Source organism: Panthera onca, chromosome C1 (assembly GCF_046562875.1).
Source record: "Panthera onca isolate mPanOnc1 chromosome C1, mPanOnc1 haplotype 2, whole genome shotgun sequence".
Lineage (NCBI taxonomy): Eukaryota > Metazoa > Chordata > Mammalia > Carnivora > Felidae > Panthera > Panthera onca.
In genome coordinates, this window is record NC_138346.1 from 122,433,282 (window position 1) to 122,451,937 (window position 18,656).

The following is an 18,656-nucleotide window of genomic DNA, read 5'->3' on the forward strand; positions in this document are numbered from 1 at the left end:
CCAGGGGTCACCAACACAGACCTGACCCTACTGGAATCTCATCTTGTTGGAATGATAGTCTGTTTCAAAGGCTTGATTCTGGCTGCGACATCCTGAGGCTGAGTCATTCCCTACCATGCCAACCCCACTGGAATCAGTCTGGCATGGGGGCTGTGGGGATGAGTGAGTTTTGGAAGGCGCAGAAGATGTGCCCGAGTCTGAGACTGTGCTGAAAAGGAGCAGTGGGCTACGAGAGAAGTCTGCAGGGCCTTTACAGTCTATGTTTGGTGAGTAGAGACTGGGCAGACCGCATTTCACAGGCCAGCACTAGCAAATCATGGCAAAGGCAAGAAATGACTTCATTTCATTTGGTCTGGGAGCCTGAGGTATAAGGGCACACTTTTCAGGAAAGGCAACCAGGTGCCTCTTGTGGTCGCAGCTACAACCCTAGTGGTTAGAAGAGGTGCAATCATAGGAGAACATATTTTAGGGAAGAGTAAGAAAGACCCAGTCACTTTTCGGGCAGCCTAAGGTTACCGTGGAAGCTTCCAGAACGGTAGATTTCAGCAGCTTTTCTTCTTTGGGGAGCAGATAGTCTATCGTAGTGTTCCCCAGACAAAGCCAGGACAAGGACCTGGGATAATTCCCAATCAATTTTATGGTTACGGGGTGCTTTCTTTCAGTTTAAGAAGCAATTCCTCACACACCTGTCTTATCTGGTTTTCCAATTCCATGAGGCAGGTTTTATGATCCCCGTTCTACAGATGAGGAAATGAAGGCTCAGAGAGATTAAGAAACATTCTCAAATTCTCTCAATCATTAGATGGCAGGGCAGGAATTACATCCCAGGCCTGTGCAGCGCCCTTCCCCTGCCTATCTGGAGTGAGCTTCTCAAACTGAAACTCATCTCTAGGGATTGCGAAATGGGCACGCACAAGATGAGAATTTCCTTTTCCTGCAATTCTGAATTTAACAAGTAAAGATATTGGTAAGTGCTCCACTGCTGGCCAGGAGCGTTGGCTTAAATGTTTTGCAAGGGCACTTGGGTGGCTCGGTCAGCTGAGCGTCCGACTTTGGCTCGGGTCATGATCTCACCGTCGGGGAGTTCAAGCCCTGCATCGGGCTAGTTGCTGTTAGTGGAGAGCACACTTCATGTCCCCTTCTCTCTGCCCCTCCCCCACTTGTGCTCTGTCAAAAATAAAATCAAATAAAGTTTTTAAAAATGTTTTCCAAATGCACGCCTTCCTCCCTCTCTCCCTCCCCTTGTTCCTTCCTCTCATAAACATGTACCGAGGCACCGCCACACGCAAGTGATAGAAGTCATGATGTTAGGCGTCGTGGAAGTTACAGAGATTACTGACCCAGGTTCTGCCTCCAGGGGCTTCACAAGGTAGGGCTTGATCACCACTAGGCATGTTACAGTGGACTGTAACAAGGGCCAGCTGATCTGAGAGCTCTTCTATCGTACCCACCAGAATCGACAATTTCCTTGTTTGCTCATGTTCTGTTGCCACGAACGGCGAGCTCCCTGTGAGTGGGAACGGGTCCATCTTACTCAGCATTGAATTTGTAGTACCTGGAACAGTACCTGGCACACAGCTGGTGCTCAATATTTGTTGTTTTTGGCACACAGTTGGTGCTCAGTATTTGTTGTTTTTTGTGTTTTTTTAATTTTTTTAATGTTTATTTATTTTTGAGAGAGAGGCACAGTGCGAAAGGAATAGGGGCAGAGAGGGAGGGAGACACAGAATCGGAAGCAGGCTCCAGGCTCTGAGCTGTCAGCACGGAGCTCGACGCGGGGCTCGAACCCACGAACTGCGAGATCATGACCTGAGTTGAAGTCGGATGCCTAACCGACTGAGCCACCCAGGCACTCCTCAATATTTGTTGACTAAATGAATAAATGAGAAATTGATCCTTAATGGGAGTCTCCTGGAAAGTTTCAAGGAAAAACATTCATATGGGGCCTTGATGAAGAGGTGGGTTTTAGCAGGTACTGTAGCTATGTGTGTTCCAGATTGAATGTGAAGGGTGGGGGAACAGCTGGGGTGGGAAACCCCAAGCAAGGGACACCAAACGCGGCTGAAATGTAGGGGACGTGTGGGAGGGAAGTAAGGTTGGGCTTACGTCCTGCAAGGCCCCGGACGTCAGCTGTTTGTTCCGCTGGCCACTGGAGACTATTCAAGTGTCTGCAGTGGGGAGAGGTTGGCCAGAGTCGTGGGTTCGTGTGACAGACCCAGTATGGGTTGGAGTGGGAGTGACAGGAGGGAGGCTGTGGGCGTGTTGGAGGTGGAAGCAAGAGTCCAGGGGACAGGTGACGAGGGCATGAACCAGGCAGCAGCTGTGGGACTAGGAACAGAGGGCCCTTCATAACTAGAACATTCAGATCTCAGCAACCAGATGAATGTGGAGGTTGAAGGACAGTGATTCAAAGGTGATCCTGAGGCTCTCAGCCTGGGGGCAGGAAGAGAAAAGGGGCTATTAACGGGGTTAGGCTGCCAAAAGGGGACAACTGTCTGGTTGGGGCATCTTACGCTTGAGGGCCCACGGGACGCCGGATGAGAATGTCCAGCCAGCTCTCAGAAAGTCCGAGATGGGTGTGGTTATGACAAACCTTCTAATCTGTGGGTCAGAAATAGTTGAGTCGGGGTGGCCCTTTACCACAGGCTGCATGATTACAGGCTGCAGAGCATCAGCCTTGGAAGGGCCTTGGAACTCATTCCTCCTCTGTGCAGAAGGGGTATCTGAGGCCCAGAGAGGTTGGGTGACTTGCCCAAGGTCACACAGCCAATTGGCCCTCCCTGATTCTTACAGGAGGTCACTTAACTTTTAGGTGATTGGAATACTAATTTTGAAAAGTTGCTAACATGCACCTCTCGGTGTGCAAAGCTGATTAGGGTAACTGCAGTCGTGAAATAAAGAGAATGATCTGGGTTGAACTTAGTTGCCATCCAGATGAGAGCACGGTCCTAAAGGAATTGGGGGCAGGATGGGCGGTGGCTTGGATTTTGTCTTTTTGTTTTTGATGTGCTTTTGTCTCCCTCATTCAGCACCCCATGAGGGCCACAGCCAGAGATGATCAACCTGTTTGAGTTCGGAATCCATAACCTCTCCAATGTTTCCAGACTCCCAGGAGGTGGAGGGCAGGAGGAAAATGAAGCCTGGTACCGCACCCCAAATTCCTCTCTTCCTCACCCAAATGACACTGGTCCAACTACAAACTCTAGGACTTTTAAGAAAAGCAAACAAAACCCCAACCACATGCCAAAGGTCATCTGGCCTGAGGCGAGAGTGAATGAGTAACTCCCGTAAAAGGGAGTTTTGAGGATTTTTTTACAGCGTTCAAAGGTGCAACTGGGAAATGTCAGCCCAGGGAAAATTCTAAGACAGCGCTTTCTCCCATACCCTGTGCTCCACCCGTACCCTTTCCCCCAAAGATCGACCCATGGCCTTGTGAGGAGTGAGCCATGTCAAGGGCTGAGGATGTGGGTCACTCCCTGCCAGCCCCCTCTCCCTTGGCTCCTGGGCGCTCACTTGACTACAGAGCCGGCAGGCAGGAAGGCCAAAGCTTCTGTCTGGAAGGCCTGGTCTGCTCTGTCTCCGCGTACCTCTCCCACGCCCTGCACTGTGAGGTGTTCACTGGGACAAATGCCAAAGACATGGCTGTGCCCACATCCAGTGGGGTGACCTTGAGGGGACTCCTTTTTCTCTCTGAGCTTCCAAATGCTCATCGACGAACTGGGTTCACGATGCCTACCCACAGCCTTGGGGCTTCTCCTTTCCTCCTCCTTTTCCCTCCACGGGTCTGTAAGGAAGAGGAGTTAGAGGAGCACGGCTGCCTTTTCTTTTCTGCAGCCCCTCCACTCTTGCCGGCGAGGTGCTGGGCGTCCTGCAGCTCAGGGACAGTCACCGTCTGCAGGGTGGCCTGGATTCACACGGTGCAGTAAGAGAAGAGGGGCCCCCGGGAGCACGCTGTCAGCTCGGGGCGGGGGGTCACAAGGGCCTCTCCGGGCATCAGGTGAGCTGACGGGGCACCCCAAAAGCACAGGGCTCTGCAGGGGGCCTGTGGGCACTCTGGGCTGGTGGCATTGCCAGCTGCTGCAGGGTCTGCGGGAGAGGAGCCACGGGCGCCCCCTGCCGCTTCATAGTCAGACAGCACTGAGCACCAGGACAGACGCCTCTCCCCCACCGGGCCCCTGGACTTCCCCTCTGGGTGGAGGGTGAAGGGGGCACCCATGCCAGGCCCCCACTGCTCCTCCTCACTCCTTCAGGAGCCCATGTCCTGGTCATCAAGGCCACAAGTCACTGACGGTGGCCGCTGGACAGAGAGAGTCAAGGGCAGAGAACTTTCCTGATGTCCCTTAATTCACCATGTGGGCAAGGAAGAACTCCTTGGAAGGAGGCAGTAGAGAGGAGGGAAAGGCAGGAGGAGGGGGCCCGGCCGAGGGCTGTCATAAGTCCCGCAGCACAGGAGCCCAGAGCCCAGCGTCTTTGTCCCCTGGCCACCAAATGACCAAAGCCCTCAGGCTTGGGCAGGTGGCTTGCTCACTCAGTCTCTCAGGTCTGGGTTCGGTGCTCCACCTACTTTTCTAATATCCCTCTGGGCCCCGAAGAGGGAGGTGACATTTTACATGACATTCAAGAGTTGAGCATGATGTTGGGAAAGTGTTTTGTTCATTCACAATGCCACCCTCACAGGACCACTGTTCGCTCCGTCTGTTGTATCGGGCCTTCAAAGGCTGGGTCATGGCAGAAGATTCATAGGTTACAAAGCCTGAGAACAGAAGATATAAGCTCACAAAAGAAAGTCACACAGCCAAAACATAATGACGTTTGAATGAGAGGAAATGAATGGTCTAGAGTCAGAGACGAAGAGAATGAGACAGAGACCTTCTGCCAAGAGCCCTACCATTTGTCCCCCATGCTTGGCAGGAAGAGAGGGGGGAGGCCTGGACCCCTTTCTGATGGGTTTTGTTTCCATGCAAAGTGTGTGCGTGTGCACGGGTGCGTGTGTGTTGCTCGCGGAGTGCAAAAAATGCCTGCGTTGGGTTGGATCCTGGCTGAGCCGGCTGCGTCCGGCAAGCACCAGCTACAAGTACGCGTCAGTGTTCCCCTCGGCGGTGGCCAGGGAGGCCCGGATGCGGCGCCGGCTCCCGCCCCCCCCCGCAGCATGAGTGTGCACCCGCATTCTGCTGCGTCACACCGGGCTCTGCACCGGGAGAGGAGCCAGGCCCTTCCTGGAAGGAAGGCATCCCGAGCCCAGAGGCAACTTCTCTTCCTCTAGAGCCGGGGATGGGATTCCTCAGCCCTTCCGAATGTTACTTCACCGCAGGGAGAGCCTGGCCTGAGCATCGGAAGTCGTGGGTTCAAGTTCAGGCCCTGCCTTGAAGTGAAGCACACCGTGGGGCGAATTCATGCATTCATCCCTTCATCTAAGTATCTGTTTAACAAACGTTTGCCGAGCACGTGCTATGCACCAGGCACCGTTCTAGGTGCAGAAGCTGCAGCAGTGAACAAAACAACTCTCCACCCACGGGAAGTGTACATTCCAGTGAGAACAGGCAACCTGCCACGCGGAGAGGAAAGCGGGCTGGGGGCGCAGAGCGAAGGGGTGCGATCTGTTAGACTGGTCGGGGCCGAGGCAGCTCTGTCAACTGTGGGCCAAGGGATTTCTGAACAGAGGGGTGAGCTGGTACAAGGCATGGGACAGGAGCGAGCTTGTGTTTGAAACAAGGCAAGGACGGTGGCGTCCTGTGGCCGGAATGGGGTGGAGGCGCGAGGTGGCGGGTGAGGCCGGAGAGAAGGGTGGGGGGCAGGCCGTGTGGGCCGTGTGGGCTGCAATGGGAGTTTTGAGTTTTTCTGAGAGGGACCGGAAGCTCCTGGAAGGGTTGGAGCAGGGAGACGTGCTATGACTTGCATGTCAAAGAGACGGCTGGCTCTTGGGCGGGGAAGACTTTGGTGGCCTGCAGCGGGGCGGGTGGCAAAAGTAGGTGCAAGGAAACCAGTGAGGGAGTCCGTGTAGAGGCGTGGGGACGCATGTGGTGGGCTGAAGGTGCGGGGTGATGGAGAGGCTCCAGGACAACACGTTGGTTTGTGGCTGAAGCAAATGGTTGGACAAGGACTCTATTTACTGAGTGGGGGCAGGCTGGAGAAGGGAAATCAAGGGTTCAGTTGGGGGCGCTGTAAATCTGAGCAAATCATTTTCTGTCCTCTCTTCTAGCCTCTCCTTCTCACCTATACAACAAAGGGTAGTATAGACCACCAGCTGGTCACCAGGCTCTCCTCCATGATGATTAGGGCTATACCTTCTTTAATTCTTCCACATTCCCATGTCTTTTAAACCTGCAAATATATTCTGAATTCAGAGAAAAGAAGCAACAAGAAGAGAGGGAGAGAGAGGGGGAGAAGGAGAGAAAGAAAGAGAGACCACAAAAGCAGGTCCCCGTATCTGACAAGGGCCCTGCCCATGTTGATGTCCTGACAACCATAGCAGAGGGACCAGTGTGGGGGGCGAGGGGGGGTGAGAGAGCACAGGCCACGGATGAGGGAGAATCACCAAAAATGTGTGGCCAGAGTCTGATTCGGGTTGCAAATCCTACATCACTTAGGCTTGTACTTTAGAAGCTTCATGGGCTTCTGAGGAAAAGATTTTAGATTTTCAATTGCAAACCGCCTCAAAGTTTGTGAGCTGAGCCCAACAGGTCAACCTGTCCGAACCCTCAGTTGCCCCATTCTACCATCTCTTCAAGTGAGAAAACTCTATGATTCTGCCACTTTGAAGGAGAGAGGAAAAAAAAATTCCTGTAGAAGTCCAGGAAGCTTGAGACTTGAAGAGGTAGTTTCTGAAGGAGTTCTGCAAATACTTCTACACAATACGTTACTTATTGGGCATTTACCATGTGCCCAGGGTTGTAGACACAACCTTGAAAATAGGGATGAAATCTCTTTCTCACAGAGATTCCACTCTGGTGGGAGATGATGGATGATAGATGATAGATAGATAGATAGATAGATAGATAGATAGAAAGAATATATAGACAGACCGATAGAAAAAAGGAAGGAAAGAACGTCCAGGTGGTGTTTAGTGCCATGGAGAGACTTAAAGCAGAACAGGAAGTTGAACATATCAAGACAGGGGTGAGGAGGGAGTAGGGACCAGTGATAACTAGTTTGTATAAGAAGGGTTAGGGAAGGGGGTGCCTGGGTGGCTCAGTTGATTGCATGTCTAACTCTAGATTTCAGCTCAGGTCATGATCCCAGAGTCATGGTATTGAGCCCTGCATGGGGCTCTGCACTGAACCTGCAGCCTGCTTGGGATTCTCTCTCCCTCTGCCTCTCTTCTCCCCAGCTTGCATTTGCACCCGCACATGTGTGCGTACTTTCTCTTAAAACAAAACAACAAAACAAAACAACAAGAAAGGTTAGGGAAGGTCTTCAGAAGACACAACAAGCAAAAGTCCTGAGGCGGAGTCATGCTTGGAATATTCTAGAAGAGCAAGGTGTGACTGGAGGTGGGAGTGAGAAAGGAAAGGGGTAGGAGGTAGGTTCAGGGAGCTCGGGGGTTGCAGATGGTTTGGGCCTCTGGATTTTAGGATGAGTGGGATGGGACGTGACTGGAGGACTGTGAGTGGAGGAGTGACGTGACTTGAAAACTGGAGGGCACTTGGTGAGTGGTGCACAGAGACCAGAAATCCCTAGGGCATCAGACACCATGTCAAGATATTTGAAGCTGTAAGGCAATCAGGCATATTTGTTCCACCAAATGCCTAAACCAAAATCATCGGGCCTAAATGAGAAGCCTGTACCAATGTTGCTGGAGGGTTCATTCACTTGTGTCCTGAAAGGTTATTGTTGTCTGTTGTGTGCCACACACTGGGGACACAATGGAATAAAAGACACTCTGTGTGTGGGGGGGGAGGGGGGACAAACAGGCTAGAATCCAAATCCAGGGTCACGGTAGCAGATAATGTGGGAAGGGGGGTGATAGGAGCCAAGACCCTGGAGTCCTCAGTGAGAGAATAAAGGTAGTGGCTAACTTTCACCTGAGCCCATAGAATTAGTCTATATAGACAAATAGCCTTGGTAACCATTAAAAAGACAGAGAGATAGTACATGAACCTTACAAACTAGTAAGGAGGGGGAAAGAAATAGAAAAAAAAGAGAAAAAAAAGCCCTTAATTTTTAAAAAGGCAAGATGCTGGGGCAAAAGACAGAAAAAGGTTTGGAAAATGGGTCACATGGAAAGCACAAGCCTAGCAATCAATCTAAATGTATTAGTCGAGTCAAAAGGCCTCCATTTGTTTTTAGAAACTCAGCCATTTACAAGAGACAGAGTTATCAACAATGTAAAGATACAAATGGGTGGAAAGCTAACTGGCGGAAAATGATATGCGAGGGCAGCTAAGGTGGTGTTCCAACATTAACATCAGACAAAAGCAATGTTTACGCAAATGTTTACGACAGTTCAAAAAAAAAAAGTCACCTTATAATGATAACATCTTCAGTTGACTGGGAAGACATAAACTCTAACCCTGTATGACCCTAATAATATGGTCTGAAAGCATATCGAGAACCAGTTGTCGATGCTTTAAGGAGAAATCGAAAAATCCACGCTCGTAATGGGAGATTTTAAAACAACTCTCTCAGGAAATGTTGGAAAATGCAGCCAAAAAGAAATCTGAAATGGATACAAACTTTAAGCAGCACACCATCTAACTGACATGCCTTACACCTTGCATCCGAACTCGCACAACCCCTTGTATGCACTGACCACTGGAGACGCTCAGAGCGAAAAAGCTGGCCTCCATGAGTATCCACGGATTGAGGCCTTCAGACCCGTCTCTTGGACTCCGGTGCAATCTATTTATAAATCAGTAATGAAAACATAACTAGGAAACCCAATATGTTTGAAAATAATACTTTTTAAAACATCTAAGTACCTCACGGGTCAGCGAGGAAATCGCAGTAGCAATCAGAAAACAGAACTAAAAGAAGATGAAAATACAATTTATTAACACCTGTGGAATTCTACTAAAAGGGTATTAAAAGGAAATGTATATGCTTAGAAAAGAAGACACGCTGAGGAGTTCTGAGCTAAGCATTTAAGAAGTTAAAAAAAATAATAACATTAGAGTAAGCCTGAAGGAAGTAGAGGGCAAGAAAGCTATGAGCAGAAATTAACGAAAAACATACAAAGATGAACAAAACACACAATTACTCGATAAGTCTCATCAAGAAAGAATACAAATATATCAGAGTTTAAATAGATAATTAAGTATTATGAACAATTATTTTGCCAGTAAATCTGAACACTTGGATGAAATGGGAGAATTCTTAGTAAACTGTAAATTAACAGAAAGCTCAGGAAGAAGTAGAAAATCTGAATATCATTTACCCCTAAAAGAAAAATTAATAGCTTCAAATCTTCTGACAAAGAAAACACAAGGCCCAGTTGGCTTTTTACGTGAGTTTTACTAAAGTTCCAAGCAAAGAGATCATCCCAGTTTCATGAGAATTGACTGGAAAAAGAGAGAGAGTGTTTTCTAACTCTTGTGAAAAAAGGCACAGCGGTAAAATTTTAGAGGACATCACAGGAGCATATCTCCATGACGTTAAAAAACAGGAAGGATTTCTTACACAAGACACAAAATGCGTTCCATTCTAATGGAGAAAGTCGCTGAAAGTTCACTGACATGAACATGGAGAATTTAGATTGGTGCTATCACTTCAGAAAATATGTTGACATTACCTCACAAATTTAAGCATGTGTGTGTGTGTGTGTGTGTGTGTGTGTGTGTGTGTATCCTTTGAACCTGAGAATTCACTCTTATGTATATACCCTTAAGAGACCTGAGTGCATTCAGGGACGCCTGGGTGGCTCGGTTGGTTAAGCGTCCGACTTCAGCTCAGGTCATGATCTCACAGTTGGTGAGTTCGAGCCCTGCGTCGTGCTCTGTGCTGACAGCTCGGAGCCTGGAGCCTGCTTCGGATTCTGTGTCTCCCTCTCTCTCTGCCCCTCCCCTGCTCATGTTCTGTCTCTCTCTCTCAAAAATAAAAATAAAAATTTTTTTAAAAAGGCCTGAGTGCATTAGAAGACACATACAAGAATGTGTATAAAAGCAGTTCCAATCACTAAAGCTAGAAACAACCCGGTGCGCACCTACAGTAATGTAGATACGTACAGTGGCAGGGGTTCGCTGTGGAATATTCCATGACAGTGGGAAGGAACACACCTCTGCCGCCCACGCCCACATGGAAGAGCCTCAGAAGCACGCTGTGGACAAAAGCCAATCCCAGAAGACTTCACATGGGATGATTCCATTGACATAAAACTCGAAAACAGGCAAAACTAAGAGACATGCAGGTGCACACAAGTCGTATTTTGTGTGCTCTAAAATCAACTTTTTCACATTTTAATCTCTCTAAAACAATGGGGATGCACGGGGCACCTGGGGGGCTCAGGCTGTCAAGTGTTGACTCTTAATTTCGGCTCAGGTCATGATCTCGTGGTTCCTGGGTTTGAGCCCCGCAGCTGGCTCTGTGCTGACAGCACAGAGCCTGCTTGGGATTCTCTCTCTTTCTCCCTCTCAAAATAAACATTTTTTTTTAAAAGAAATGAGGACGCATCTGATAGTCAGTGGTGATTTGCAATTATTTGCAATCATGAAAGCACCTTTTCTTTCTTGGACGTGAAATCATGATTCACTTCACAACTGTTAGGGGCTTAGGTTCAATGAAATATGACAGGTAGTCAAACTGTAAAGAAAAGCAGCTGAATGGCTCACATAAAATCAGGGAGAGAGGGGGCTAGGGAACAGAACGGGCACCTAGGATTCTAAAGTACCGGCCAAGTGCTATTCTTCACCTAGGTAGTATATTGGCATCTGTTTTATTATTATTCTTTAGATACTTTCAACTCCCACCTGTGTGATATCTTTCAAAGAAAGAAGAAAGAAAGAAAGAGAAGAAGGAAGAGAGGAAGGAAGGAAGGAAGGAAGGAAGAGAGGAAGGAAGGAAGGAAGGGAGGGAGGAAGAGAGGGAGGGAGGGAGGAAGGAAGGGAGGAAGGAAGGAAGGAAGGAAGGAAGGAAGGAAGGAAGGTGTGAAGAGGAAGCTGGGCAATGAAGAGAGGCTAAGAGGGGGAATGACAGGTGTAAGAGGAAGAAGGGCACGCTACGCACAATAAATGGAAAGCTGTCCCCGAGAAGGCAGGTTGGCATCGCTCCACCGCACGTGGAGAAATCCTCAGACACTTCCTCTACTCAGCAAGAGGGAGGAAGGAAAAGATGGGTCTATGGAACTCGTGGTGGGATGCCACGCACGTTGTCCCCGTGATGGTTTGTCATTTCTTGATGAAGAATGTCTCTATGGGGCGGGGGGAGCTATCAAGAAAGGCAGCGGTGGAGGCACGGCCCTGGGGAGTAGCTGTCCAAGACTCCAACCGCTTATTCGACAGCTACGGCGCACCAGATTACTAAATGAGCTTTTGACGTCCTTTATTCTGTTTATTCCCCTCATCAAGGCAGTGAGGCACATACTCTGTCATCGTGCTTGTACTGCCTTCCCAGGGTGGCTGTACCAAAATACCACAGGCTGCATCGCTGAAACAACAGGAAATGATTTTCTCACGGTTCTGGAGAATGGAAACCCAAGATCAAGGTGCTGGCGACATTGTCTTCTCCAGAGGCTCCGCTCCTTGGCTCGCGGGTGGCCTTTCCTCCCTGTGCCCCTGCCCAAGTGCCTCTTCCTCTTCTTACAGGAACATCAGTCCTAATGGCCCAGGGCCCACCCAAATGGCCTCATTTTAACTTGATCACCTCTTTTAAAAATTTTAATGTTTATTTATTTTTGAGAGAGAGAGAGACAGAGACAGAGTGTGAGCAGGGGAGGGGCAGAGAGAGAGAGAACAGTCTTCACACTGTCAGCACCAAGTCTGATGCGGGGGTAGAACTTGTGAACCGTGAGATGGTGACCTGAGCCGAAATCGGACGTTCAACCGACTGAGCCACCCAGGCGCCCCTTGACCACCTCTTTAAAGGCCCCACCTCCAAATACAGACACATTCTGAGGCACTGGGGGTGAGAGCTTCTGTACGTGAATTTTATGCATGTGGGGGGGGACGCAATCCAGCCCATAACCACGCCCATAAAAACATGGAGATACAGAGAGGGGTGAACAACTTATTAAGGGCAGTTGTGTGACAGCGAGATGCAAGGGCAAGCAGGTCACTTAAATGGCTGAATACCAACCACTGCAGTATAAAACAGTCCTGTGGCCAGAGTGGACATGAAAGGAAAAATCTTTTGGAGAATAAAAACAAACAAACAAACAAAAACTTGACCAGAATAATATCAGACTTATCAGTATATATATATCAGCATATCAGAATATCAGTAATATCAGACTTCTCAGAGCTAGGCGCTCTGTGCCTACAAACAGAAAGGAGGGACGACTCTCTCCCAGGCTCCCTTTGAAAGCCTGAGACTTAAGCAGAAAGACTGTGATGGCTGGCCACCCTTCTCCCAGAAGCCAGATTTAAGTCCCAGTCTGAGGAGGGTGCCACCTACTGGGCTCTGAGGGGTATGTGCGGGAAAGAGGCTCTTCCCAAATGCGGTCCTCTACTGTCCTCTGCTGCCCAGCAGAGGAACAGTCGGGAGTCCGCAGATCGCCCTGCTTCCTACGAAGACCACAGACAGATGCCGGGAGGTGGGAAGAGCCTACTGGATCAGACTGTGGAGTATGTCAGTCCCACTCCTCTCCACGTGCACATTTCCAATCAGTGGTCCAGCCAACTTCCACTTCTTGGCATTATAGAGCTCGCTTAAAACTTGCTTCAGTTGTTTTCATCATTAAAAAAAAAAAGTTATTATCTGCCACCTTCTCAGAAATGATGTGTCCCAAGGCCCAAGAGTATGGGACTTTGAATGCAAGTTTTGATGACTTAACAAAACATTGGCTTGCTCATTATTTCACATTTTCAAAAATTATCAACTCATCATATCTTTGAAAGGATTTTTTTTTCCCCCAACAGTTTAAAATCATGATTTCCTATGTGATAGCCCAGGGAACCCACCATTTGGTTAGAGTATTTTTGTAAAAATATTTCACTTTCCAATGTGACTTTTTTTAAAAAAACTCAGTTGTTCATGCTTTTAGAAATTTCAGTGGGCGAAATGTTCTGAGTAATAAAGGATTCCCTTGAGTTGAAAAGCATAAACAAGTACCAGAAGAAAGCATTGACCTCCCCAACCATTCTTTGTGCCACATGGGATGTGTGGCCCCGTGGACCTCAGTGAAATTCAATATGGGTGGGCTTACTGGCCTTCAATGCCTCAACTCTTGTGTGGGACCCTACGCCCCCTTTATACAGTCACTGGACTGGTCATTTAAAATGCAGGTCATAAATAAATAAACAAACAAAATGCAAATCATATCACCATACCCTACTGCTCTGGGAAAGGCCAACTGTCATGCCTTTGATTTTAGAATAAAATACAGATTCCTTGCCAGCTTTACAAGGTTCAGTGATCTGACCCATTCCAGCCCCTCCAAGCCTGCCCTGCCCCCCGCTTCCCTTCCCCTTCAGCTGTTTGCATTTTCATCCTTCGAGGAGCTCTCTGTGGCTCTATTTCAATATTCTGTTTGTTTCCTTCAGGGCACTTGCTACCATTTGTAATAATCGTGTTTATTTATCTGTTGTGCACTTCCTGTCTTTGACATTAGGTGCCGTCCCCCAACAGGTACATCCTTTGTCCATTTGGCTCCTCGCTCTACTCCCAGTGCCTAAGGAGCATGTATCTACCCATGAATGAGTGAGCGAATGAGGTGAGCAAAGGCAGGTATTGAGAGGTGGGTGACATCAAGCCATTTCTTGGAGGTCATCATCCTGGGCCCATTCCAAGAATATAAAACATCGGGCACAAGAAAAGGGGAATGGCCGGAGCAGGCTGGCAAGCAGGGCTGAACTTTCACCTCTGGCCGACACTGGCCATCAAAACCACCCTCTCCCCTCTTAGAGAACACCAGGGAAGCAGCTAGAACCACACGACCCAAAGTACGGTTCAGGAGAACTGAGGGCAGGAAGGCCAGGGCAGGTGTGCCCACCGATCAGACACAATCACCCCGTCAGCGGTGTTGGTGCCGATACAGCAGGCAAACGCCGGCTACCAACCAATGACTAACACTTTGTGTTGACCCAGTGCCCTCCTCTAGTAAGGGCACCAGCATAGCCCCGCAGGCTCAGAAAGGTACATTCACAGCTGCATTTGCGAGTGGAAAGGTAATGAGCCCACAGTCAGTGGGCTGGAGCACCAGTCCTGGGCCGCAGGCCGATGCCTGGCCCCCCCAGGGGTTCTTGTCTCTATCCTCCCCGGCCGACACTCAGAGCCCGAGCAAGGAGAACACATCCAGTGCTGTCAGCAGCTCGGAATCGATGGCTTGGGGAAGCCTGATGACAGCTTGTCCCCAAGAGAGGTAGCTCGTGAGGGCTGAAATGCTTGCTTGGCTCTAGGGTCTAGGGAAGCTGAGATTGGACATCTTGGGGTACAGTGTTCCCCCCTTAAGTGCTAGTGGGTCAATGTCATCTCCTGTGCCACACGTTGCTTCTCTCCTGAGCAGGATCCTCCAGGGAACGAGGTCGAGCCAGGATAAAGTGTCCAAGAGCCTCCCAGGCAGGGGCAGCATCAGGGCAGGCCGATCTGGGGGTTCTTCAGGAAGAGAGCCAGTTTCTGGGCCACGGTGTCCAGTTCGCCCGAGCTGGCATGCTGGAGCAGGTTGCTCTTGCGCACGAAATAGTGCTTCAGAAAGTGCTGGCTCACACACTTGTGCAGCTTCCTCACCAGGCGCAGGAACGCTTTGCTGAACACCTGCCAGTCCTTCGGGTGGGGGTATTTCTCACAAGTCCAAAAGAGCACCGTCTACGGAAGGAAGAGGTGGTGTCAGACATCGTTCCGGGCAATGGAGGAGAAAGTCTTCGGAAATGGTACCGGGCTCACGCGGCCGTGGAAGGAGGGAGAAGGGAGTCACCCAGGACAAGTTGGCTCCGCCATGATTTCACTATCCCCACCCTTGGGTGGGTTCTCGGCCTCGCCCTGCAGGTCCCCTGAGCCTCTTTGATCATTGTTTCTCTCACCACTGGTATTCCCAGTTACCACCACTCTCCTTAGATCTGCAATTTCCCCACTCCTGGCGGATGCCTTTGCCTACTACTTTACAAGGAAGATGGAAACCCTCATGGCAGCAAAACAGTCCGCCTATATGCGCATCTTCCTCTCTCGCTCTCTGCTTTGACCACCCCGCCTGGCCAGGGGAACCCCCAAACAGGGCTTGGGATCTCTCCTTCTGGGAGCTGGCTGCGACGGACTTCCCTCTTTCCTGCCCTTGTCCTTCCTCTGCTGGCTCTTGAAATTATTCTAAAGTCTCCTCCCCCACTCCTTGCCCCAGGGCCACGTCTGCCTCCTAACCTCTCACATCTTGGCAAGTGAAGGCTTCTCAAAAGAATCCTCTCAATTATCTGTCGTCATTTCCTCTCCGCTGACTGCCATCTCGATCCACTGCAATATGGATTTTTCCGCCATCGGTCCTCAGGGCCCGTGGTCTCCATGTTGCTAAGTCCAAGTCCAACAGGCCTTGCCCAGCAGAATGGGGTTCTCTCATTGGGGCTTCTCAATGGGGTTCTCTCTCACTGGGTTTCCAAGCTTCTGGGCTCTCTGCGTTTCTCCAGGCACCACGGCTACCCCTTGGCACACTATCTGCTTTCTCTACTTCCCAGTGATGGAGTTTTGGAGGCTCCGTTCCATACCCTCTTTTTCTCTTGGTCTCTTTTCCTTCCTTCCTCAGCAGCTAGAACCCCCACCGAACAAATAGAGGTCACTCACAATTTCTCTTCCCAGGCCAGACTTCTCTGACCTCCTCTCCTGGTATCTCTTGGGAATCTGAAAGTTATCGCCACCAACATGTCCCAGCCGGACTCACGACCCTTCTCCCCACAAACCTGGTGTGTTTCCAGACTTCCTTATCCAGCCAGTCAGGCAAGACTCAACCCGGGAGTCACCCCTCCCTCACCACCCTCATCAAGTTCTGCCAGTGCCTCCAAAGTGTTTCTCTCATCTAACCATGTATGTTCATCTCCACTGTTTTCTTCCTCTCCCATCTCACCTGGGCCTCTGCCCCTATTCTTGTCCCCAGTCTGTCACCACCATGCTGTGGCCAACGTGATCTTTTTGAGTATAAATCTATGTTTCTCCGTGTCTGAAATACTTTAGGGCCGCCTGGGTGGCTCCGTTGGTTAAGTGTGTAACTCTCGATTCAGGCTCAGGTCATGACCTCATGGTTCAGGAGTTCGAGCCCCACATCAGGCTCTGCATGGACAGTGTGAGGCCTGCTTGGCATTCTCTCTGCCTCTCCCCTGCTTGCATGCACATGCACTCTCTCTCCCTCTCCCCCTCGCAATAAATAAACAACAACAAAAAAGAAACACTTCAAAGACTTCCCACCATTGGGCAATGAAAAACCACAATCCTTAACATGGTTTGGTTTGTGAGGTTTGCTCCCTACCTTCCTTCCCAGCCTCATCTTACCCTCGTCCTCCCTTGTTCTCTCCTTCCAGCCCCACTGGCCCCCCTCTTCTACCACAGGGTGACTTCTTTTATATCTGACTTCTGTGTGGAGCACACTGCCTTCCCTAGTATGTCCGGGAAACTCATCTGTCATATCAAATTTCCCTACAATACCATTAAACACTCTCTTCGTCCCGCACTTCCCATAAGCACCAGTGATCACAGGAGTAGCCGTCTCTGTATTCATTAATGTGATTCCCTGCTAGACTGTAAACTCCATCAAAGAAGACAGCGATACCTATTTTAATTTCTGTTACATCACTAGCACCCAGCAGAGGAGCTGGCCCATGGAAGGCAGTCAATAAACGCTTATTGACTGAGTGAAATAAGCAATGTTATGATTTAGATGTTGAGCATTTTTAAAATACAGCCTTGATTAAGAAAGAAAAGAGCCGTTTTGGGTTCACAGCAAGACACTGAGTGTGTTTTGATTTAGAGCACATCGTGCAAAGTAAACGAGTCGGAGAGGATATCATGCTAGTCAAGATAACCTAGATACAGAATAGTTTGGGGCACCTGGTGGCTCAGCTGATTAAGCATCCGACTTTGGCTCAGGGCATCATCTCGCGGTTCAGGAGTTTGAGCCCCACATCGGGCTCTGTGCTGACAGCTCGGAGCCTGGAGCCTGGAGCCTGCTTTGGATTCTGTGTCTCCTTCTCTCGCTCTCTCTCTGCCCCTCCCCAGCTTGCACTCTGTCTCTCTCTCAAAAATAAAGAAACATAAAAAAAAAAAAGATAACCTAGATACAAAAAAGTGTTTTCGTGCCTCTTGTAGTTAAGCATTTATCTCCCTAAACAAACCAAAACAGGTAAGCCTCTTATAATCAAGCCCCTGTGCCTTTGAGTGGGTTTTAGGAACAAATAAGCCACAGAAGGATAAGCTCTTGTTCACATGGAGTTGCTCGGGAAAGAGCCACTTTGGGGAGGAGGTGAGACACTCATCAGACAGTGTTAGGCTGAAGGTGGGGTGACAATAAGTGGCACGACCTTCCTGATGCTGTTTTGCAACCAGTCTCTTCTGTTTTCCCCAGGCTGAAGGCTTGGCAAGGATCCCGCCCACTCAAGCCATCATCTGGATGGTGTCTAACACCACACTGTCACCAGCCACGCCCATCCCAATGTCTAAATGTGAGGGTATCCTGCCCTTGGGCCACAGTGGGAGACTAGAAGAACAGGCAGTTAGGACTGTTTTTGTCCTTCCTGCCCTTCTCAACAAATAACCTCCCTTTACAATGCCCGTTCTTGAGAGGGCACAGTCCTGTGCCTTGGAGGTGAGCTCGGGAGAACTGAAACAGAGCACCTTTAAGGAGTTGCCCTAAAATCCTCTAGTGATTGAGAAGCCACTGGAATAAAAGTAAATCTTCGCACGTAATGCAGTTTTGACCGCAGTCAAGGGCCGGGAGGCCCGTGGTGGCCCTATTCAATCTCGTCTAAAATATTCATGTCACTTAATGTGTTTCCATCCATCTTAATTGTGAGGCAATGAAGTCAGTGGTTAAGATTAGGAGCTTCAATAGGAGATAGAATGGAGTTTTCGGCTCAGCTCTGGCTCTTGCTAGTGTGGCCTGTAGAAAGGCCAGGAGGAAAGAAGCTAAACCAGCAGAATGAACTAGACTACCTTCAGGAAGCACAAGTCCTCGATCCAGGAGAACAGGTGAGTGTTTTTAGGGGAATGTGCTCGGTGTTGAGAATGTTGAGATTCCAGAGAGAGGCACAGCTGTGTGCAAATGAGATATTAACAGAGTCTTGGGCAAGTCAAGAGGGACAGGTTATTAGGGAAGATATGAAAGCAAAGCAAAGACTACTGATTTCGTGTGTGGGGGGGGGAAGCTCAATAGAATGTGAAGGCATTCATTCATTCGCCCAACAAGTATTTACTGAGCAGCTACTAGGTACACCACATTGGGAGAGATTCTAAGGGCTCGTTAGTAGTTGTCCTTAAATAGCTTACATTGGAGCTGGGGTCAGAAGCTCTGACCCCAACACAGGGGCAGAAGATGGAGGTCCACTGAATGCCAAGGGGCACAGCAGGAGCGTGCAAGGAAGACACACACACACAGGACC

General features: G+C 49.4%; 1 protein-coding gene across 11 annotated transcripts in view; it reads right to left on the reverse strand.

The window, feature by feature from the left end:
* Positions 1-5,600: 5,600 nt before the first annotated feature.
* The window catches only part of MAB21L3 (mab-21 like 3), a 79,691-nt gene continuing 66,635 nt past the window's right edge, over positions 5,601-18,656 (reverse strand). For 7 of the 11 annotated variants that reach the window (XM_060624973.3, XM_078451529.2, XM_060624969.3 and 4 more), the window contains one exon: positions 10,950-14,892. In XM_060624973.3, the coding sequence (XP_060480956.1) occupies positions 14,659-14,892 (234 nt within the window). In that variant the 3' untranslated portion in view covers positions 10,950-14,658. Of the gene's footprint in view, positions 6,322-10,947; positions 14,893-18,656 lie in introns of those variants that run through there. The other 4 variants (XM_078451530.2, XM_060624975.3, XM_060624966.3 and 1 more) reach the window with 4 other exon arrangements.